General features: G+C 55.7%; 1 protein-coding gene across 2 annotated transcripts in view; it reads left to right on the top strand.

The window, feature by feature from the left end:
* Window positions 1–23,526, top strand: part of TCEA3 (transcription elongation factor A3) — a 33,979-nt gene that overhangs the window by 5,460 nt on the left and 4,993 nt on the right. Inside the window, exons 2-13 of one of the 2 annotated variants that reach the window (XM_075908669.1) lie at window positions 7,183–7,245; window positions 8,974–9,079; window positions 10,386–10,548; window positions 11,079–11,144; window positions 13,291–13,359; window positions 15,083–15,151; window positions 15,405–15,494; window positions 18,339–18,416; window positions 19,152–19,306; window positions 19,943–20,004; window positions 22,712–22,861; window positions 23,074–23,220. In XM_075908669.1, coding sequence (XP_075764784.1) covers window positions 7,183–7,245; window positions 8,974–9,079; window positions 10,386–10,548; window positions 11,079–11,144; window positions 13,291–13,359; window positions 15,083–15,151; window positions 15,405–15,494; window positions 18,339–18,416; window positions 19,152–19,306; window positions 19,943–20,004; window positions 22,712–22,861; window positions 23,074–23,220 — 1,218 coding nt within the window. The remainder of the gene's footprint in view (window positions 1–7,182; window positions 7,246–8,973; window positions 9,080–10,385; window positions 10,549–11,078; window positions 11,145–13,290; window positions 13,360–15,082; window positions 15,152–15,404; window positions 15,495–18,338; window positions 18,417–19,151; window positions 19,307–19,942; window positions 20,005–22,711; window positions 22,862–23,073; window positions 23,221–23,526) is intronic. The other variant, XM_075908671.1, reaches the window with a different exon arrangement.

Below are 23,526 nucleotides of genomic sequence, written 5' to 3'. Positions count from 1 at the left end.
TGCGTGGCATTTCAGCGGAACCCAGGATCATCGGGGCAGCATTTCAAAAGGGCAGCAGCTGCACAGCTGATCCCCGGCGCAGCTGTGCAGCGCTGCCCCTTTAAAACACTGCCTCTGCATTTCAGAGGGCAGTGCCGTGGAGCCCGGGGTCAGGTGGGGTCTCCCCAGCTGACCCTGGGTTCTGGGGAAATGCCACGTGGAACCCAGGGTTACCTGGGGGAGTCTACAGCGCTTCAGCATTTTAAAGGGCGAGTGCGGCACAGCTGATCCGCAGATCAGCTGTGCGGTAGCTGCCCTTTTAAAACACCGCCTTGGGGTTTCAAAGCGGCAGTGCCACACAGCTGATCCCCGGCTCAGCTGTGTGATGCTGCCACTTTGAAGTACAGCTTCTTCCCCCTCCTCCAACTTTGCTGCCTCTGTCTGATAGAGGCAGCAGGAGGAGGCAGGGATCAACTAGTTAACTATTTGACTGACTATCTGATAAGCAATAGACTAGTCCTTAGCATCCTAAGTAAGGATGTTAAATTGTGTTGAAATTTCCATTGACTACTTGATTAGTTGATAAGGGGGGAAACTGCAGAGCTGCGGCGGGGTTAGCTCCTAGCTCCGGGAGCTAACCTGCTGCACCTCTGCCTTTTAAATGTAGTAAAAGTTGTCCAGCTCTTACTACATTTAAAAGGCAGGTGCAGCGTCTGGGACCGGCTGCGAGCTGGGACAGCTGAGTCCTGGCTCATGCCCAGTCCCTTACTGAGCCTCTGCCTCCCCTGCTCCCTCCCCGCCCTCCGCAGGGATAATGCTGGTGGGAACTGGCTTTTAAGCTTGCTCCTCCCAGCACCTGTTCCTGCTCCCCTGCCTCTTGCTGCCTCTGGTAGAGCAAGGGTGGGGAGAAGCGACTAGTTGAGTAGTGACTCAACTACCCGACAAGCCAGGCCTGGGCAAAATATGGATCCGGCCCGCCAAGCCACCAGATCCAGCCCAGGGATGCTGCGGGGAACCCCAGGCAGGCTCCCTGCTTGCCTTGCCCCGCCCCACATGCACACTGCTCAGAAACGTGACTGAGGGGTAGTTTCACTTTAAAAACTGAGCCTGGAGGGGAGGGGGGGAAGCTTTAGGAGCTGCTCTCACCCCCAGCACAATCCCATTGGCTGGCTTCTGGCCAGAAACTGGCCAATGGGAGCTGCCTGTTTCAATAACAGGCAGCCACAAGGCACAAGGGGCTCCTAGTTATTCACAGAGCACATGCCTGCAGCCTCTGCGGGGACGAGGCAGGCAGGGAAGCTGAATCAGGAACCGGCTGGTAAGTCTCCTGGCCAGAGCCTGCCTCTGGCACCCCAGCCCCTTCTTTCCCCAACCCTCTGCCCTCCTACTCCACATACCCAAATCCTCTGCCCCCCCTCCTGCATCCATACCCCCTCCCAGATTCATCACCCCAATTCCATGCCTGAGATCAGTCCCCTCCTGCCCTAGCTCACAACCTAAACTCCTGCACCTCCTCCTGTACCCCAATTCCCTGCTTTAGGTCAAAGTCCAGGGCCCCAGGTCACAACAGTCTCCTTCACCAAAACTCCCGCCCTTACCCCCAGCTCCGTTCTGCACCCAACCTCCATCCCAGACCCCTCCCCTCCTTCATTAATATGGAAGAGTGCGGCTCCTGACCACTTTCCAAATTGTTGAAGTGGCCCTCCATCAAAAATTATTGCCCGCCCCTGCGATAAGTCCAGGCTTATTGGGTAGTCAACTACTTGAGTAGTCACAACCTTACACCATAGCAGTGCCCCTTGGGTTGTCTGTCAGCCCCTATTGGGGCACAACACACTACGCCAGCAGCCACACCCATTTATTCACCCTGGCAGTGTTTTGCACCCATCGTGCACTTGCTGTGCATCGCTGTGTCTGTGACATGGGGAACAAGGCAGTGGAGAAGCGGGCCCGAGCACAAGACCCTATGGGGTAACATGGGCATGCTGTAGAGGAGGTGTAGTTAAAAAGCTGGAATAGCCAAACCCAGGCTGCTTTTGGTAAGGAAACCATGAACTACCACCCCCCTGTTAAGGGGGGCAAGATGTTGGTAAAGGGCGGCATGTGCTGGCACTGTGCCAGAGTTCAGAGGCATGGGCGGCAGGTGAAGGCCTTGCTGGGGAAGGCAGCTGAAGCCCCGCCCCTTCTTCCCAAAGCCACACCCCTTCCCAAGATCATGCCCTTTCACAACCTTCTCCACAAGCCAAGTCCCGCCCAACCCCAGCTAAGGGCCGGGGCTACTGTGCAGCATGGCCCCAGTCTTTCCAGCTGGGTAGCTGGGCAGTGTAGACACTTTTGGGAAGGCAATTCCTTCCCTTGCCTATGTTACCTGCCGCCCATGTTCAGAGCCTGACATTCCTGTAACTGTGACTTCACTGGGGTTCTGGCTTTACCCCTGGCTGTCTGCAACCTAAGAACATAAGAACGGCCGTACTGGGTCAGACCAAAGGTCCAGGTAGACCAGTATCCTGTCTTCTGACAGGGGCCAATGCCAGGAATTCCCAGAGAGAATGAACAGAACAGAGACTCATCAAGCAATCCCACCCCACCATTCCTACCCATCCTGGCTAATAGCCATTGATAGACCTATCTTCCATGAATTTATCTAGCTCTTTTTTGAACCCTGTTAAAGTCCTGTCCTTCACAACATCCTCTGGCAAGGAGTTCCACAGGTTGACTGTGCTCTGCATGAAGAAAAACTTCCTTTGGTTTCTTTTAAACCTGCTGCCTATTAAACATCCAGTGTGGCCAGGAACGTGGTGGAGCGGAGTTACTCTCTGTGCCTGGGACTGCAGCGGGAGAGGTGCAGAGACCTGCTGGAGTAACCCAGGGAGGGGCACTGCTCATGGACTCCTTGTCCTCAGATTCCACCCTGCTGCAGTAGAGCTGGGCACCAGGATGTGCTGCGTTGGTGCATTTCCTGCGCCGCGCCTGGGGGCTGCCCCCCTGCACTGTGCTCTTCTCGTAGTGAATGTAACTGCCCCAGCAGCTCTGGTAATAGCCCCATGAAGGTAGTCAGGAAAGGAAATCACCTTAGCCTAATGTAGAGCGGGGCTTGCTATAGTTAGCCCTGAGTTTAGCACCGAACCACCACAGCTGGACGGGGCCATGGCGAGCTTTCAGGCCTGCTGCCCCGCTGGGAATGAGGGAGAGGAGAGGAAGCTTTCCTGGTTGTGCCCAGAGTGGCCACCAGGGCTCCCTGGAGGCTCCTGATTTCGAATTAAGTGTCTACACAGCACTTAATTCGAAATAGCTCTTTCGAATTTGGCATTACTCCTCGTAGAATGAGGTTTACCAAATTCAAAATAAGGGCTCCAGTATTTCGAATGTATTTCAAAATGGCGGTTTGCCTGTGTAGACGCTATTAACGTTAATTCAAAATAACGGCTGTTATACTTTGAATATAGCGGCTGAATAAGTTTGTAGTGTAGACATACCCCCTTAGGGAACAGAGAAGAAGTTTGTTGAGCTGGGCGGGAGCTGTGCTGTGGGTGAGGTCCTGATGCCCTTTTCTAGAAGACAAATGCAGGCAAAAGTGGAGAGCCAACAGCAGCAAAGGTAGCAAATGCAGCAGCTGTCTCCGGGGTGGACTTTCTCCTGCAGAGCTCAGTGCTGGAGAAACAGGTTCAGTGCATGAGACCTGGGTAATTTGGACCAGCATCGGGCTGTTTAGGCGACTGCTTTTAGTTGCTTCTCCGAGGTCACAGGTTACAGCAGTGTTGCAAGATGTACAGTCTTGACAGCTGGCTAAGGCAGAGTTTTATTAGACAGAATTGAAAAGGGGGGGTGTGGAGAAGAAATAAGGTGGGGAAGGAAAAGGACATGTCGGGGGAAGGGGGAAGAAGAGACAAAGTCTCAGATCCCAGCTGGTGTTTGGGTCCCTCTCTCTGGCCCACTCTAGTCAGCACAACCCTTAGGGCCAGGAGCTGGGAGGCCCACATTGCAAGAGATGGGGAGGCTGGGAGCCAGGAGGGTGAAACTCGCTGCAGCGGCCAATTTTGCTCCCAGAGTCTCTCCCCGAAGGGAGCGTCCAGCAGAGCAACTCGTTCTCTCCTTATTTCGTCCACCAGCTCGGCTGAGTTTCCAACAGCAAGTTCGATTCGCTGGTTTCTGGGCCCGCGCTGGACTTATTTACCAGGCACAGTCTGAACCCAGGCCTTGAGTTCTCTCACGAGGCCTCTTTGTTTGGGCTAGTTCAATCTTTCCGTCTCCCTCTCGTACATTTCACTGATTGTGACAGGTTAGGGTGACACCTTCCAAACTTCCATGGGGTTTGGACAGTGGAGCTCCCAGTTCGGGTAAAGCGGTAGCCCCGGTTATTACAGCGGTGTCACTGACAGCAGGGCTGGGCTTGCTGCGTCTAACTGAACGCCCCCTGCGGAGCCTGCTTGCCGAATCCAAGTTTGTAATCGGATCCCAGCCATCGCGGTATCAGACTGTAGTTTGGTGTCAGCTGCTGCCTCGTACTCTCAGAAAGCTGGGGAGGAACCAAGCTATGCACCATGGTGCAATCTGGTGCCAGCCTGCTCCTCTCCTCCCGCTCGGGGGCTGCCGCTACCAGTCTCCGTGCCCCATGTGTGGTGGTCCATGTGGGAGAGAAAAACCAAGACTCTGCTGTTGAGATGGGCAAGGGGATTCTTGCGTTAAGGCTCCTGAACAGACTCCCTCCTACTCTCCCCTGGCTCTCTGTGCTGCCTAGAGTTGCTATCCAGGGTCTCCTTAAGTCTTGGCCTGGTCTCCGTGGTTACACTCCAGAGGGACTGGGGCCTGTTTGAGGCACTTTACCCTACGAATCCACAACAGATGCATTTCCCTAGCTTGGGCTGGGCTTAGGAAACATGCAGAAACTGGAGAAGGCCCAACTGTGGCATCTCCTTTCCATCTGCTATGAATGTGACCTCCCCCGTCCGGGGAATAAAAATATCATAATAAAAAAGAGCTTTTAAAAAATGTAGGTTCCAGTTTTTCTTTTGACTCACGGCAGCCAGATCGTACAGAGTCATTGTCAGCCTTCCCGGGCGTGGGGAATTGGATTGGAGTAGCTGAAAGATGCACGTTTCGTGTTAGAATGTGTGGCCTGTGGGAAGAGCTGTCAAATCAACTGAAATGAGCGATTGGGGGTTTTATCCATTGCGGGCCAGGTTTGCAGTTGGGGCGAATCTGCGCTGCTGGGTTAGCTTAATGGAGCTGTTTCAGTTGACACCAATGAAGAATCTGGCCTCTTTGCTCATCCCCTTCCCTATAAATTAGAGCTGGGAAAATGCTTTCCACTGGGAACTGATAGCAAGAAAACTGACCTTGAGGGGCACAGGCAAAGAGAGGAGAGAGTTTCAGCTGGGAATTAAAATGTGAGGGAGAGTCCCTGGGGGCAGCGAGATCATGGAGGTTCTGTGGAATAGGAGCTGCAGAGATGGAGGCTGTCTCACCAAAAGAAGTGAATGGGAGACCAAAAGCGGGATCTGTCTTGCTGTGGCACATATTTGCCCACCCCCCTGCTTCCTGTTGGGTCACTGTCTTTAACGTATTCCTCCTCCTACACCCCTGGGAGGCAGACACGGGAGTGCTATTATCCCTGTTGGACAGTTGGTAAAACTGATGCACAGAAAGGCAACGACTTGCCCAAGGTGGTTGTGATGGATAGGAGGAGCGCTGGCCAGCACTCTGTGACTAAGGGGTTAAACTCAGGTAGCTAGCAAGGGTGTTGGCAGAGAGCCAGAAGAGCCAATGGGGATACAGTGCTCTTCTACCTGGTCTGCTCTTCCTTTGGGTGAATCTAAGAAGGGCTGGAGGGAGCAGATGCAGTACTTAGAATTACCGTGCCTAGAAGAAATATTGCACATGGGAGTGAACTGGGCATGGATCGTGAGTAGAGGGAAAAGGTGTATTTAGTTGCAATCAAGGTATTTTTCTTTCTTTTGGTTGCTTGGATAAATGTCTGTGTGAATCTGTGCCTTTCCTTCCCCACTCACTATCTAAGAGCGTACCCAGAGATGCTCTCTGCGTTTTATTTTGTTTTACTCAATTTCTGTGTAATACCTAGCAACCAAGTATGCTTTATCAAGTATATCTTTTGGTTTTGTTAATAAAATCACCCTTTTTAAGGCAATGATTTGATTCGTGTGTCCTGGAAAGCAACAGGAGATCTGTCTGTGTGTGTATCTGCCTGCCTAAGACTGAGCGGACAGTTACCAGAGACTGCAGCTTGTTTTCTCTCTTTTTTTTCTTCTTCGAGCTCTCTTTTAGTAAAGGACCTTGGGGGTACCCTTCTGGAAGAAGTGCCAAGTGCTTTCTTCCTGGGATCAAGAAGTAAGGGGTGGTGTTGTTTTTTCACTTGGTGGTGGCAGCTACCCCCCCGAAGTCAGTGAATCTGTGACTCTAGGGAGTTTATGTAAGCAGGGTCTATAAAGGCAAGGTACTTAAGATCTCTTGTGGGCCCCCATCTTCTGCAGTCCGAGTGCCCGAGTGGGGAACAGCCCTGACAGTCACAAAGTCAGGAACTGAATAGCACCTCCTACCCCAACCACTGGGCGACCCTTCCTCTCCTGGTGGGAGAATAGAGACACAGGAGAAAATGAACGTCCATGCAAAGTCATGCCACTAGCTTTCTGGGCGTTGGCTGGTGTAGCTAGCAATAGAAATTTGGCACACAGCCAACGAGATAAGCTGGGGGGGGAGGGGGTTCAGAGGCCTGGGTGTTTCAGGACGGCCTTGAGGTTAAAAAGGTTCGCTTGATTCAACTCCAGCTCTGCTACTGTGTCCCCGTTTGAGTTTGGGCAAGTTACTTCATGTCTCTGGGCCTTGGTGCCCATCTCCAGAGCAGCAACGAGGTTTTCTTTCTCCCACCTGCTTGGCTGGCTTCTCTGCGCTCTTTGGGTTTGTCTCTTCCTACGTGTCTGTGCAGTGTCCGGCCCAAAGGGGTTCCCAATCTCGGTCAGTGCCTGGAGTGGTCCGGGGTTGAAATAAAGCCGCCTTTTCTTGGTGGCCCCAGCTGCGCTCTGCACGAAGCGGCAGAGGTGTTACAGAGAGCAGAATTTGGCCTGGGGAGGACAGGTTGGAACAGGATTTTCCCACCACCTCTGGGCACCCTCTGAAGCAGAGCCTGTATCCAGGGGTGGTTTTCAGCGCTGCCGATTCAGGGCTTACTGAAGCTTTGGTTTGACCTAGGAGGGAGCTCTCGATCTGCTGAAGGAACTGAACAGCTACACCATGACCATCCAGCTGCTGCAGGTGAGGGGTGTGTGTGGAAGAGAGGGTGGTGTCCATAGCTCCAGCCAGCATCTCATGGGCTTCTTGGAGCTGAAGCGGAGCAGTGCAAAGGGAGGTAACCTGGAATCCAGAGTATGTTAATTCACGGGTAAGCTCCACCTACTTGGTGCGGCGCTTCACTCCCCTCTAACTGAGGCAAGGCCGACTAGTGCTCGCTGAGCCAACTACAGCCTGGGCTAAGGGAGCAAGGCTTTTTAGCTGGGGCAGGTACGGCCTCCTGGAGAGACCCCAGGTTCAGTTCCCGTGGCTGACAACCCCCCCCCCCCCCATGCGGTGGTGTCGAAAGAGCCCTTCAATCCACTTGAATTCAGGTCATTGCTTTCCAGAGGCTTTTTAAACAGAATGTAGGGCCGGGCATGTCTTTTCTTTCCCAGTAAGGACAGCACTAGAGAGAAGGAATCAGGGCGTAGCTCCTCAGTGGAGAACGGTATATCACAGCTGCAAGGGACTTGGTCATTTTCAGCGACCAGCCCCTAGATGACTGCTCTTGCTGGCGGGAGGGAGGGGGAAGGAGAGAGGGTCCCCCCCCCGGTCACCTGTTCATCCGAGACTTGCTGGCGGGAGGGAGGGTCCACCCCAGGTCACCAGTTCACCTGAGATATTTCAAAAGCAAGCTGTGATTGTCCTAGGGATGTAACCCACTAGTCCCTTAACTAGTCATTTGCCAGTGCTAAGGGGAGCCAGCTTAAAAGTCAGTCCCCCCCAAACACATCTCCGTGGGGGGCAGGGGATGTAGGGGGGTAGCGGGGACCAGGTGCTCCCTGGCTCATCCTGATTCCCGGTTCATGCCCAGTCCCAGACGCTGCCCCTTAATATATTTAAAAAGCAGAAGCACAGGGTGGGACACGGCGCGAGCTGGGAAGGCTGATTCCTGGCTTTTGGTGGGTCCCCCCCGCTGTGCACCAGCCTTTGACATGTATAAAGAGCCAGCAGGGTTTATACATTTAGAAGGCTGGTGCGCGGTAAGGGAACGGGGTCGCCCATCCGCTGCGCTTCTACTTTTTAAATGTATTAAGAGTCTGCCAGCTCTTAATCCATTTAAAAGGCAGAGCCGCAGCGGGGTTAGCTCTCAGGCCCGCGAGCTAACCCTGCTGTGGCTCCCCCGCCTATTGACTAGTCGATGGAAATTCCATCAACCAGTCGATTAAACTAAATTTAACATCCCTAGATTGCCCTGAGCTGTAATCTTGTCCCTGTCTGGGTCTCTCCTCCGTCTGGGAAAGCAGGCGGCAGCGAGCGCCTACTCGCAGGAATTCTCCTGATGCGTTCCCTTGGGCCCCCACCAGAAGAAGGAGGAGCCATATCAGTTTCTATCCATCCATTGTTGTATTTATTAATCATCTTTATTGTTTCTGTTATTGTCACATCTACTTGTCCAGTCAAGGACGAGGGTTCCACTGTGCTAAGTGCCGGACAAACACAACACAAAAAGATAGCCCCTGCCCATGGCACTTACCTGGCCCCTGTTGCTGTAACATTTAAACACCTCCCCACCTCCTGGGAGGCAGGGCAGTCTATTATGCCCATTATACAGCTGGGGAAACTGAGGCACGGAGCAACTAAGTGATTTACCCAAGGTCTCACAGGGTCTCTGCAGTAGTGAGTGCACCACTGCGCTACCTTTCCTCTCTGTTCTTCTTTCCTCTTTGATCTGCTTAATCACAAACATCCATCCATTTGTGCTCCCAGACCACGAGAATTGGTGTGGCTGTTAACACTGTCCGGAAGCAGTGCTCGGATGAGGAGGTGGTGGCCCTGGCGAAAATCCTCATCAAGAACTGGAAACGGCTGCTAGGTGAGCGATCCTGAGGCTGCCGCTGCCTCACTAGTAAAATGCTAGTGGTCCCAAAACCTCGCTACACCCTTTGGTTCTACACAGACCTCACAGTCCCACATCCCCGGGATTCAAGGAGCTAATGGGCCAGGGGGTTGGTTTTAATTTGTCAGAGGGGTCATTTGGTGACTTATTGGTGAGACGATCAGGACAGAGCCGTGGCCAGGTCATGTGTGAGCGACTCTAAGCCATGCTACTGTACTAGCTCTGGTTTTCAGGGCAGCTCAGGGTGTGCACTCACGAACCACAATAATGCCTGTGTCCCCAAAACACAGCAGATCCCAAAGAGCTGCCCAGCTTTTATGAATTTACCCTCTCAGTCCACCTGTGAAGCAGGGCGGTGCTGTTAGAGAGGGGAAACTGAGGCACGGAGGCTATGTGACTGTCCATGGTCACCCAGGGAGTCCATGTCAGAGCAAGAAATTGGCCCCAAGTCTCCCGTTCCTTCTCATGGTGCAAACCTACCCTGCTGTTTCAACTTGTACGTCCACGTTCATGTTCTGCTCGCGCATGCAACTCATCCCTGACCTAGGGACCTCTTAGCTGGGCCAGTCCTGGTTCCCCAGGCCTGGCACCAAGCCTGAGCTGCTTGATGTTCCTGTCCTGGAGCTGTACACAATCCTGCCAGCAGAGTTCCCCGTACTGTCAGCTGGGCGCTTGTGCAGCTGTTCAGGAGAGATTCCAATGGCACCCAGCTGATTAGCAGAGCACCACCCCCGAGGTTTTTTGTTTCTGCATGTGGTGCACATTGGCACGTCTTGGTGCACGTAGAAAAATGTATTCCGCATGGATGGAAAAGATTAGCGGGGACATCACCTGCCAGGCCAATCCTGACCTGAAACAAGCAACCCCGTCTCTTCTAGTTGGTGGCCTAGCCCCAGTGGCCATTGGAACCCAAGTCTCAGAAGCAAACAGGCTAATGCACTGACCCTCTGGGCCACCGTGCCCCCGGTAGCAATGGGTTGGATTCTGCAGGTCCTCAGGCTGGCTTCTGCAGATCAATGTACGTTAGGAGTGACGGCACCATTGGGGCTGGAAAGGCGGAAAATTACTGTAAGGAAGATCTGGACCAGGCCCTTTATAACCCTGCTCTGAATGTCCAAGGGGACCACTGAGGGAACTTCCCCAAGCCGAGTGCTCATGGGTTGTATGTTTTTTTCCTAGCTGGTATGAAATTATCACCAGCTTGGTGACTAGATGTGCCCTTCCCCCACCTCGCATTTTAGTTGCAGCCAGCATCTGTGACAACCTACTCTGTTCTCTTTAGAGTCCTCGGAGACCCCGAAGAGAGACAAGACCTTGGAAGGGCAAAAGAATAAAAAAGAAAAAAGTCTCGACTTTCCCAGCTGGCAGCCTGATGAGGCGAATTCCCATCCAGTGAAACTCTGCCAAAGCCCAGCCGAGAAGCACAAGGAAAAACACAAAGAAAGGTGCGAGCTGCCCACTGGGGTTCTTGGACCATCAGGCTTTTTGTAAGCAATAGGGCTGTGTCTACACTGGCCACTTATTCCGGAAAATCAGCCGCTTTTCCGGAATAACTTGCCAGCTGTCTACACTGGCCCCTTGAATTTCCGGAAAAGCACTGACGATCTAATGTAAAATCATCAGCGCTTTTCCGGAAAAACTATGCTGCTCCCGTTCGGGCAAAAGTCCTTTTCCGGAAAACTGTTCCGGAAAAGGGCCAGTGTAGACAGCAGAGATTTCTTTCCCACAAAAAAGCCCCGATTGCGAAAATGGCGATCGGGGCTTTTTTGCGGAAAAGCACGTCTAGATTGGCACAGACGCTTTTCCACAAAAAGTGCTTTTCCGGAAAAGCATCCTGCCAATCTAGACGCACTTTTTCCTAAAATACTTTTAACGGAAAACTTTTCCGTTATAAGCATTTCCGGAAAATCATGCCAGTGTAGACGTAGCCACTGTGTGTTGGTAACCTGCTGCACCTTTTCCCTTTCTTTTAAAGGGACTTCCCCAGTCATAAGGCTCCTCCTGGCTCAAAGAAACATTCTTCCGATCCAAAGCAGGACAGGTAAACTCCCCAACCTCCTTATTGCTTGGATCTGGGCAGCGGGCAAGGGGAAGACAGAATCATAGAATCATAGAGCTGGAAGAGACCTCAGGAGTCATCAAATCCAGCCCCCTACCCAAGGCAGGATCAGTCCCAACTAAATCATCCCAGCCGGGACTTTGTCAAGCCGAGACTTAAAAACCTCTAGGGATGGAGATTCCACCCCCTCCCTACGGAACCCATCCCAGTGCTTCACCACCCTCCTAGGGAAATAGTTTTTCCTAATGTCCAACCTAGACCTCCCCTGCTGTAACTTGAAGACCATTGCTCCTTGATCTGCCATCTGTCACCACTGAGAACAGCCTCTCTCCGTCCTCTTTGGAACCCCCCTTCAGGAAGTTGAAGGCTGCTATTAAATCCCCCCTCACTCTTCTCTTCTGCAGACTAAATATGCCCAGATCCCTCAGCCTCTCCTCATAGGTCATGTGCTCCAGCCCCCTAATCCTTTTGATTGCCCTCTGCTGGACCCTCTCCAATGTGTCCATGTCCTTTCTGTACTGGGGGGCCCAGATTTGGACGCAATACTCCAGACATGCTGTTGTGTGACTTATTTTCCAGCCTGTTGGGTGAGGATACCTATGGCACTGCCTGCAGGTGGAACTGCCCACAGGACCCTCCTTACCCAGACGCAAAATACACAGCTACATGGGGCACCATCAGGGTTGCCAGGTGTCTGGTATTTTCAGAATTTTTCCCCAGCCAGGAGGCGAAAATGCCGGGCACCTGGCAACCCCACAAATACTCAGCACCCGGCCTCCCCCCTTGGCCTCCAACACCCCCAGTACCCTGGCCCCAGCCCCCATGCTTACCTGGTTCCCCAAGGCTGCCAGCACCAAATGGCTGCGGGACAAAAGACCTGGGTCTTAGTGCTCAACCGCTCCTCTGTTCCCTGCACTCACTCTGAAAGGGGACATGCTGTTTTAATGCTGTTTCATTTTCATTTTTTTTTATTTTTGGCTGCTTAAATCTTTGGAGTCCCTTTTTTTGTTTTTTGTTTTGCTCAACAACTTTGGTCTCTCCCCCCCTTTTTTTCCCCCTTCAAAATAATTTTTTCCCGGTGTTTTTTTTTTTGGGGGGGGGGAGGGTGTTCAATATTTTTGTTTCAATCATCTGGCAACCCTAGGCACCATGGAATGCAGGGCACCAAATTGCCCCAAGTTTCGTGGTGCCTGAGGCACGATATGCAGTGGGGCCAGCTTTGGTGGACAGCTCCATTCCCTGGCCAGCCCAGCAGGGCCATCCCTAGAGAGTGCAGGGCCTGGGGCAACCCCCTTTAACCCCCATTCCACCCCCTCCCCAAAGCCCCTGTCTTAGCTTTGTTCTTCCCTTCCCCACCTCTTCCTGCCCCTCCTGGGCCTCTGCCCCCACCTCCACTCCACACCTGCTCCCAACCCCCTCCTCAAGCAGGGGCCCTGATGCCCTCAGCAGGAGTCGGGCCTGCCCCCACACTCCCTGGTGGCGGTGAGAAGCTGAGCGACCCGGTCCCAGCCCACTCCCAGCCATGTCGCTCTGTGCCCCACTGCCAGTGGGTGGGGGGGAGGGTGGTTCCACCCCTTCCCCAGGCCTCCTCCCCTGAGTGATGCAGCTGAGTGCCAAGGGAGGGGAGCAAGCTGGGGCCTGGACTCCTATGTAGTTTGAATACAAGGGGTTGGGGCTTGGCCCATTGGTTGCTATTGGGCTTGTGGTCAGGGAGGCTGAGTTGTAACTCCACAGCGCCCTGGCCTGCTGCTCCGGGACTCTGGAGTGTGCTTTGCCCGGCTGCCTTGGGAGTAGAGCAGAGCACCCCAGGGAACTCTTAGTGCATCTTAGCAGGGCCCAGCCAGCTAGCATGTGACAGGTCCACGTGCTGTTGCTTCACACCCCAGGCTGACACGCAGGGAGTCTCCGTGTAGACAAGCCCGTAGATGGGGGAAGCTGTCAGGGGCATGAGTGGAGAAGACCGAGAAATGAGGGGGGCATTTTTTCCCCTTTCTTTCACCTTGTTTAGTACGTGGGGTTGGTGTTTAAGACAGAAAAAGGGGGGGGGGGGGTGAAAATCGGATGTTGTAAAAATATAAAAATAGAACAGTGCTGGAAACCCCTCTCTGCAAACCCTCTTTCTCCCCAGGAAATCCAGCAAGTCCAGCTCTCATGCAGCAACCCCCAAGAGTCATTCTGCAGACTCCAAGCCAGACAGGTAGTTGCTGATATACCCACAAATCCTTTAGTTGGGGAGTAGCAGTTACAGGGCAGGGGTGACGTGAATAAGGTCACAGAGGGCTTGAACCCCTGTCCTCTTGCTTGCAAGGGTCTCAGATCAAGCTGGGACCAGAACCTGGAAGTTGTTCATCTTCAAGGCTGAAATGACCTTTCTACAGGCACAAAGCTTTTATACCAGCATGAACGCATAACAATGCCCAGCTCTTTTAGGTAGCACCTTTCAGAGATTGATCTCCGAGTGGAGGTCAGTGTCATGCTTTTACAGATGGGGAAACTGAGGCACAGAGCAGTGCAGTGACTTGCCTGAGGTTACCTAGCAGGCCAGTGGCAGAGCCAGGAGTAGAACCCAGGTCCTTTGAGCCCTGGCCTGTGCTCTCATTGCTGGGCACCTAGAAGGCAGACTGTGTTTCAGTCCTCCCTTTGTGGTCTGTCTGTACTATTACCGGTGCTGTTACCAAGGCCCGTTTGCCACGTGTGAGCGATACCATTCAGCAGTTTCCCAGGATCTTATAATCAGCGTTTGGCACTGTGGGGACAGCTAAGTGCGCTGCCCAGACTATGTCCAATTGCAATAGCTTGGCTGCGGCCCGGGCACTTGTCTCCAAAACCGCTGTGAGCTCAGGACAGGTCTACAACAGCATAGTGGCCGCAGCAGCAGCAGAGTCCCCTGGAAGGAGTCCAGCTGGAGCCGCCCCCAAATCCGTGAATTACCTGCCACGTTCCCTTGATTCTCCAGCCAAGCAGGGGAGAGCTGAGGCTGTCAAGTATTTCTCGACCCACAGAGATTCCGAGCCAGATTCCTGATGGACACGAAACTCTGAGAAGTATCTAGAGCAGGGCCTGCAGTTTGGCCGGTTGTAGAAACACAAGCGAGCTGGGACGTTCCTAGCTGGATCACAGTTCAGAATTCTGCCAAGCTCGTGGCTGGTCCCAGGGTGTCAGCTGGGGAGATCAGATCTCTGCTCCGGTGGGACCGTCTCATTCTGCGTGATTGCCCATTGGTGGAAGGACTTTCTGTCCTGGAGAGGGAAGAGGGCCGGGGTTTGGCTCGTTAATTACATGGGAGATGGTGGATTTCTCCGAGGCCGGATGTCTTGCTGAAAGATCTGTTGTAGCAGCAACAGGAATTCTGGACTTGTGCAGAAATGGTAGGGTGAGCTTCTCTGGCCTGTGTTACGCAGGAGGTCACACGACACCAGAATAGTCCCTGCTGGCCTTAAAATCTATGAACATGGATGATTTGAGTTATTCTTATGCTTCACATTTCTCAAATGAATAGTTAAACCCTCAGAAACTCAGGAGTCCTGTCTGCCAGCCTCCCACTCTAACCATTCCTCTGTACTGCCTCTCAGAGCTGGGAACAGAATCCAGGAGGTCCTGACTACAGGCATTTTGCTCTAACCACTAGGTGATGCTGTAATGGCGAGGCCGGGGGGGACTGACTCATGCTTGAGTTCTCCAGTTGAATTGGGGATGTGACGAACCTGCTGTTTGCTGGTGGTTGACTGGGTGGGGGAGGAGTCCCCGTCCATGCCGGGGTCTGTGGATGACGGGTCAATGGGGAGGAAGCACCACCACAGCTGGCACATGTCTCCGTGCAGCGGGCCCCTAACAGATGTCAGCAAGGGGGGCTTGTGGGCCCAGTGCTGGGATTTCAGGTGCGCTAACCTCTCGCCCCTCTGTGTGTTTTCCCTACGAAGGGAGGCCAGCGATGGCAGGGCCCTTCCCGCTGCCTCTAAAAAGTTCCACTCGGACGGCAAGAAGGAGAGGTAGGTGTGTGGTGGCCCGTTTGGCTTCTCAGTCTCTGGGGGAGCAACGTGCCCAAAACAAGGCATCTTCCGTCCGCCGCGGCCTGCTCTGCACGCAGTCAGCGGCCTTTCTGCATGGCCCCTGGCAAGGCCGGGGGAGGATTCCCTCGCTAGGGATTTTCCCGGCCCTTGTGCCTCTCAGGTTCTGTGGGAGTGTCCCTCCTGATTCTCTGCACTTTGGGACACGGCCCTTCCTCCCCCGCTTCTCTTTCAGGAGAGACTCTGCAGACTCCAGAGCTTCCACCGTCACCACTGCCTCCTCCTCGGCCTCTTCCTCCCCTCAGAAGAGACCGTCGGTGGAGAGGTAAAGGGGAGGCGCGTTCTTCCAGCCAGCCCGCTGAGGGCTGCCATTTCACCCGGCTCCCTCCTAGAGCCTCCAAGGAGGGATCCTGGGGCCTGGCAGGGGATGCTTGTTCCTAGTGCGCTATGGAGCTCTGGGCCCCGGCTACTCCCTCGCTGGGACGGGCCCCGTCTCCAGAACTGGCGCAGGCAGATGAGCTAGAGAGTGTCTGGATGGAGGTTCCTTGTCAGAAGGCTCTTGGCTACCGTGTGGCTGGGCACCACGCAAAAGCCTAGAAAGAGCTGGAGGAGGCAGGGACGCTGTGGGGCTGGCATGCAGGTCCTCCCGGGGGCTCTGTCTCTCGCGGCAGAGCTGAGCTCTCAGCCAGCAGGAGGCAGGAAAGCTCACATGGGCCTTGCTGAGTGGGGGGGCGGCCGATGATCTCGTGTGTCCCTCTGTGCGCTGGCTGGGGCTGCGGGGCTGCTAACTCGTGGTGCAGACCTTTGGGCTTGGGCTGGAGCCGGCGTGTTGGGAACCCTGTGGGGCGTGTCCCGAAGCCCAGGGCCCAAGCCAGGCCCAGATGTCTCCACTGCAATTTTACAGCCCCATAGCTGGGGAGTGGGGGATGGAACTAACTTCAATTTCTTAGCGGTACTGTCCTATCACAACCCTCCCTGGGGGATGGGGCCAGGTCGGGGGGGTTGTGATGGGACAGGACCTCTAAGAAATGTAAGTGTGGGATGGCTTGTGGTGGGGCTCAGGGCTGGGGGAGGGGCTGGGGATGTGGGGAGTGCAGGACTCAGGGCAGGGAGTTTGGAGGTGCAGGGGGCTCAGGGCTGGGTGTAGGGAGGTGAAATTTAGATTCATTGGCTAATTGAATAGTCGATGCTGTTTTCACCAACTATTTGATTAGTCAATAAGGGCGCTTCCGCCTTTGAAGTGTAGGAACAGCCATAGGGCCGTTGCTACGCTTCAAAGGCAAAAGCGCTGTGGGGAGCGTGGGGCCAGCGGGGGACTCAAACTGTCCCTGCTGGCCCCGTGCGCCCCGTGGAATTTCAAAGCAGCAGTGCCGCATGGAGCCTGGGGACTCGGAGTCCCCAGCTGACCCTGGGCTCCATGCAGCGCTAACGCTTTGAAGCGCCCCCTCGTCTTCCCTTCCTCCCCCGTTGCTTCCTCTTTCTGATAGAGGCAGCAAGGGCGGGGGAGCAAGTAGTCAACTAGTGGTTCACATCCCTAGTAGGGACGGAGCTCAGGTGGGGGATGGGGATGTAGGGGGTGCAGGAGTTAGGGCAGGGAGTTTGGAAGGGCAGGAGGTGGAGGGTGCTGGAGTCCTAGTGGGGTAAGAGGAGGAGTCCGGGCAGGTGGGTGGATGCGGGGCTCAGCCTGAGCCCTGCGGATCTGCTTTATATCCATGAGTATCCGCAGGCATCCACGGCTCATTTTTACAGCTATAGATGCAGGTACACATTTTGTATCTAGAACCCTACACACATGTTGGATATGCATGGCTCATTTTTGCAGATACAAGTGTGGAAATGTTGTATCTGCACAGGGCTGAAAGCTCAGGGCAGGGGGCTCGGGGTGGAGGTGGGGAGCTCAGGGCTGGGAGTGCGGCCACTGTGCAGCTCTGATGGCCAAGTTCCAGGGCGACGGGGACTGTGCAGCCCAGCTGGCCTACACCGGGACTGGCCGGAGAGGTAGGGATTGTGCAGCCCGGCTGGCCTACACCGGGATTGGCTGGAGAGGTAGGGACTGTGCAGCCCGGCTGGCCTACACCGGGACTGGCCGGAGAGGTAGGGACTGTGCAGCCCGGATGGCCTACACCGGGACTGGCCGGAGAGGTAGGGACTGTGCAGCCCGGATGGCCTACACCGGGACTGGCTGGAGAGGTAGGGATTGTGCAGCCCGGCTGGCCTACACCGGGACTGGCCGGAGAGGTAGGGACTGTGCAGCCCGGCTGGCCTACACCGGGACTGGCTGGAGAGGTAGGGACTGTGCAGCCCGGCTGGCCTACACCGGGACTGGCCGGAGAGGTAGGGACTGTGCAGCCCGGCTGGCCTACACCGGGACTGGCCGGAGAGGTAGGGACTGTGCAGCCTGGCTGGCCTACACCGGGACTTGCCGGAGAGGTAGGGACTGTGCAGCCCGGCTGGCCTACACCGGGACTGGCCGGAGAGGTAGGGACTGTGCAGCCCGGCTGGCCTACACCGGGACTGGCCGGAGAGGTAGGGACTGTGCAGCCCGGCTGGCCTACACCGGGACTGGCCGGAGAGGTAGGGACTGTGCAGCCCGGCTGGCCTACACCGGGACTGGTGGGTGCGGTGGGCATGGAGCAGCCCAGCAGGCTTAGCATTGGAGCTGCCCAGGGGAGTGGGGACCGTGCTGCCTGGCCAGCGCAGCACCAGGGCTGGAGTCTGTGCCTGGCAGTCCCTTGCTGGTGCACTACACTGGGCGCATCGGCTTCCTTTCACCTTTCCCAGAGCTGGGCCTTGTGAGTCCAAGCCAGCGGCCACAGGCCAGCCGCGGGTGTTTCACTGCCAGGCAGACATGCCCCAAAAGACCAAACACCCTTCCCCCAGGACTTGGGAGGCTTTGTGTGCAGGCCGTAGAAGGTTGTAACCTCAGATCCCACCATGCACATGAGCCAACACCAGAGCAAGTTGGTGGAAGAACGCTTGCTGCATTCAGCGGCGGTTGGGGCAGGCCGCTAGTTCTGAGCGTTTGAGATCCCTCCTGACAATCGGGTGTGGAGACCCTGCCCATCTCCGTGGGGTTACAAATCCGTGGCTGGGGTCACCACAACAACCTCAGCCCTGGTTTCTCTGCTGGCATCACCAGCACTCTTATTTCTCCCTGTTTCAATTCCAGGAGGCCCTCGACCGGCTCCAACCCAGCGGCCTCTCCCACCAGCTCTCGGAAGAGCTCCAGTGACAGCAGAGAGGAGAGGTAGGGGACGGTGGGCCAGCCTAGAGAAGATGACGCTGGAGGCCATCCGCGCTCAGTGGCCCAGAGCTTAGAGCTACTGGGACTCAGGAGAGCTAGGTTCAAGTCCCTGTCTGCTACCGGTTGCCTGTGAGACCTTGGGCAAGTCACTTAGGCCTAGATCCTCCAAAGGCACCTAACTCCTATGGAAACCAATGGGAGGGTGGCACTTAAACACCTCAGAGGATCTGAGCCTTCATCTCTCTGTGCCTCAGTTTCTCATCTGTAAAATGGGGATAAGAGCCCTGGGGTACCCAATTAAAAGATGCAGGGAGGCCAAATTGTGAGGTCTCGGCTCGTAAGGGAATGGTGGGAAATTCCCAGCATGGATGGATCTTGCCAAGGCCTGCGAGCAGACGAGGGGAAGACTGTCAGGAGACGTGTGCAGGCCAGTGGGGGACCGATGGAGTTTGCAGGTGGGTTAGTGGGTGGAGACAGACCCATTGCAGCGTGGGATGGAGGGGCGGGGCTTGGGGGTCTGCATCGACTCACTGTGCACGGGAGAGAAGTACCTGGGGACTGCAGCTGGCCAGTGTGGGGCAGAGAGGGTCCAGGGCAGCGGACGTACGTGTCACACTGAGGGACCCCGTGCCCATGAAGATGCTTCAGTGGGTGCTGGGAGCCCCTCAGGCTACGGCTAATGGGGAAGGTGCCTCGTCATGGGGCTGCCTGTGGTGACGTCCCGTCTCCTCTCTCCAGAGCCAGCAGCACCAAACCCAAAGCCGAGACGCCCAGCAGCCCCTCCAGCCCCACGTTTGCGCCGACCATCTGCTTCCTGGCGTCCTGCTACCTCACAGGAGACTCGGTCCGGGACAAGTGCATTGAGATGATCTCCGCTGCCCTGAAAATGGACGGTGAGAGGGGGCCGGGACAGCTCGCAGGCAGGACTGATTTCAAGGTCTCCCTTGTGCTGTGGAGGGGGGGTCGGAGTAGGCACGAGGGGCTGGGACTGTAACACAAATAGGAGCTGGGCACTTCGGCAGCTTTGGAAAACCCAGCGAGGAAGAACACTGGGCCAGATTTCTCGGCTTCCGCCAGGTCGCCCCTTTCCACGCCCTGTGGTCTCTGTGCAGCCTGCATACACTGTGTCGCTTGCTCACTGGGTTTAACACAACCCAGTTGTTGCACTGCCTGCGGGCCAGCCCTTCTCAGAGCAACCCTACCATAACAAAGCAGTGTGTGCGGCCTGGAACACATAAGCCACCCTAGAACAACAGACCTTGCGAAGAAATTTAGGACAATCGTTTGTTTGTGGCTCGGGAGCGACTCTGCATTAACAAGCCGACGGGTGTGGCCCTGGGGCACGTTGACAACCCTGCGAGAACGAACCTGGCGGGATAAAAATCATTCGGGTTCTGTGTCAAGTGGTTATACCAATAATGAATGAATTCTTTGGATTCTGCTTGGATGGAGCCCTTTGTACTCCCCAGCATGTGCTCCGGGTTCAGACGCGCGTTTAACCCCCTTCTCTTTCGCTCCCTCTGCTGCAGATGATTACAAACAGTTCGGCGTCAACTGTGACAAGATGGCCTCTGAAATCGAAGATCATATCCTTTGCCGGCCTTGCCGCCAGGGGCTGAGCCTGAACCCAAGAGCAGCCCGGCTCCGCTTGGCCTGGTGGGGGTGGGCGGGCTTGAACCTCGGGTCTCCCCCACTGCCGTTAGCTGGATGTAAATTAACAAAGCCGATGCCTGTCCAGGGCTCCGGAGGGCTGAACGCACCACGGACCGTCCTGTGAGCCCCAGCGTCGGTTCAGACAGAAATTAGCAGGGGCTTAGCCAGGCTCCTTCCCCTTCCCCCCTCCCCCAGCACCTCTCACCCAGCAGTGCCACCGATCAGCTCCTCTGCCTCCCTCCCACCCGGCCCGAGCAGCTGTTCTGTGGCGAGCTGGAGATGCTGGGACAGGGAGCTCTTGGGAGAGGGGGCATGAAGTGGTGGAGGAGGGGGAGTGGGGGCGTGGCCTGGGGACTGTCAGTCACCGTTGCCAGGTGAGGGGGACGTCGGTGTCTATGTATCCCACCACCCAGGCTGCTGTGGCTTGGCTGCGGTTGTTGTTCAGCTAGCTGTGATGGAGACTGGCTCAGGGGTGGCTCCGCATGCTGCACTCACACCTCTGTGCAGCGCAGCCAGACCCGAAACCGGCGGGGGGGCGGGGGCTGGTAGCCCGGGTCCCACTCAGGCTGACACTGCAGCTGGGTTGGCAGTTTCAAAGATAAAGGCCCTTTGCAAGCCGGCAGGGCAGTAACCCCAAGACCAACTTCTGCCATGGATTCCCGAAGTGGCGCGGTCGTTGGCGGCGGGGGTGTGCCCGGTGCTGTCCCCATTCTGCAGACAGCTGGCACCGCAGAAGACACATGCCTTGATTTGTAAGCAGAGGCGCCCGGCCAGGGTTACTGTCAACAAAGCACAGTCCTGGCTCCCCGGATCAGTGTGTACAGGGGCCCGACGCAGTGGCCTGAGTGAATGGCAGGGCTTTCCACGCCCCCCTCGGCTGGCCAAAGACACCCCCATCCGGCCCTCCTTTTATAGACTGATTCAAACAGGTTCCACCGGGCCCCTCTGATGTGGTTAGTTACCACTCTTCACCTTGTACCCGGTGGTTCGATCAAAACATCCCTATCCATCACCCCGTCCTCCCCTTCTCTTTCAGAGGGGGGAGTGTGACCCTGGGTCACCTTCGGGGAGTGTGTTCACACGTGAGCCCGCACGGGGGGGGGTCAGGGGCTACCCTTCTGGAATATGCGTCCGTGCATGTCTGTGCCCAGCAGTGGGTGGGGTTTCGCCATCAGGCATGTTTTGTAACAGGGCCTGGCTTGTGCTCAGCACCTGACTTGTGCTAACTTTGCTTTGTGCAGTAGAAAGAGAGAGAGAGTCTGAAACATGAGGCTGAGCTACAGGAGGGGTCACACCTTGCTGATACAAAGTAGATTGCAGCAGTGTGGCTGCTAGTAGGCCAGGCTCCTGTACTGGACAGAGACTGGCTACAGAGCCTCCTTCCCAGGGAGACCCACCAGACACCTTCATTGCAACATCCATAGGGGCTCTAGGGATGAAAGGCTGGGAGAGGTATGTCCTGCACGTCGCCACCTGCTGGCTGAGTGATGCACTGAAGCTTAGCCTTCCATTCTACCTGCAGCATGGTAGTGGATTGGGGGGCAGCAGGGTGAAGTAGAAGTTAAGTGGCCTGGCTTCTCCTGCAGCCATTGTGGAGGAGAGGTTGTACCCGTTGTCGAGGAGAGGTTGTACCCGTTGTCGAGGAGAGGTTGTACCTTACAGGGTTTGGGAAGTTGTGTGTAACAGACAAGTGATTAGAGACAAAAGGAAGGACAGGATCCCGCTAGCAAAACGTTCATGATTTCAACAGAAACAGGGCTGCCCCCAAAGTCACTGGTCTCCGGTACACGCTCAAATCTCAGCCCAGGTTTAGTGAAGGTGACTCTGGGTCAGGGTTCCCTCGATTTTCCAACCACGAGTGGAGTGAGTTTTGGCTTGTGCACCAGTATTGAGGTGATGGGTGCTGGTTTGGACGTGTGCCACCGTGGCACCCCAGTTATTAACACACACACATTCCCAGCTGCTGGAGCAAACCCTCCCCCTCCCCTGCCATCTGGCATGTCCCGTTCCTGGCTGCCAGAGCAGACTGCCCCCTCCCCCCCTGCCATGCGGCATGTCCCATTCCTGGCCTCTAGAGCAGACATCCCCCCCACCATGAGCAGGTCCCGTTCTCAGCCCCAGAACAGGCCTCCTCCGCCCCCTCCCACACAGGAGCAGGCCTCCCTCCCAGCCATGCAACTGCAGCAGGTCCCAGCCCTCTGCCCCAGCAGCTCTCTCCCCATACCATCTCAGCTGGCCCCACCCGTCAGAGCAGATGCCTGTTCTCCAGAGAAGGTGGGTGGGGGAAGAGTTTTTGGTGCACGGCCATGCAGGCATGCACCTTAGCGGGAACTATGCTCTGGGTCTGTTTTCGAGGGAGCCAGGGTCCAGCCAGGGCTTGGCCTCAAAGCCATGGGAAACTGAGGAGGTTTGCCTGAGTTCTGGGGTTTTTTTGGGATCCAACCATCCAGAGCAAACCCCTGGGAGTTGGAAACCTTGGGAGAAGTTGCTATGAAGCCCTAGAGTCCGGCTCAGTTCTCTGGGTGTCCCAAAGCCCCGATGAACCTCTCTAAAGAGCCACTGATACCTTCACTGGTACCTTCATAACCCTCCGCTGCGGCACCCCATTATCCTCGGGCTCTTATTCCTTGACGGTGCCACATATCTTCCAGGAGCTGAAGAGCACAGACATGAAGTACCGCAACCGTGTGAGGAGTCGTATCAGCAACCTGAAGGACCCCAAGAACCCCAACCTGCGGAAGAACGTGCTGAATGGAGCCATCTCCCCCAGCCTAATTGCTAGGATGACAGCAGAGGTGGGTAACTGGGTGGGAGGCGTGTGCGTGCACACGTGTGGGCATGTGTGTGTATGGGTGCATGCTCGTGTGTGTGCATGTGCACACGTGTGTACGTACACATGCATGTGCTGGAGAGACGCTTCCCGACGGACACTGGGAACCTGGGAGGGAGAAAACGGTCAGAGCAGAGACTCTCTGTAGCTCTGACCCGGGCGCTGTGACCATTGCAGGAAATGGCGAGCGATGAGCTGAAAGAGCTGAGGAACGCCATGACCCTGGAAGCCATCCGGGAGCATCAGATGGCGAAGACCGGGGGCACCACCACCGACCTCTTCCAGTGCGGCAAGTGCAAGAAGAAGAATTGCACTTACAACCAGGTTGGCACCGTGGGCAGGGGGCCTCCACCCAGAGCGAAGGCTTGGAGGGGACGTGACACTCCCAGCTGCAGAGAAAGGTCCCCCTATGCCAGGGTCAGTGCAGAGGGTTTGCCTGGCCCACTCGGACTTACAGCAGGGTCAGAGGATGCCAGGGGCTCAGAGCTAAGGCCTCTTAACCACTTGGAACTACAGCAGGGTCCTGCTGATCTGCATCCCCCCTGCTCCCTGTCGAACGGGCTCCTTCCCCTTCGACTTTCTCGCCTTCAAGTCCTGCTGGTAAAGACTCTGATAGTCCAGGCAGGTTCT

The sequence above is a fragment of the Pelodiscus sinensis genome, chromosome 25, assembly GCF_049634645.1.
Source record: "Pelodiscus sinensis isolate JC-2024 chromosome 25, ASM4963464v1, whole genome shotgun sequence".
NCBI lineage: Eukaryota > Metazoa > Chordata > Testudines > Trionychidae > Pelodiscus > Pelodiscus sinensis.
The sequence above is the reverse complement of the archived record's forward strand: the minus strand, read 5'-3'. Positions and strand labels throughout refer to the sequence as shown.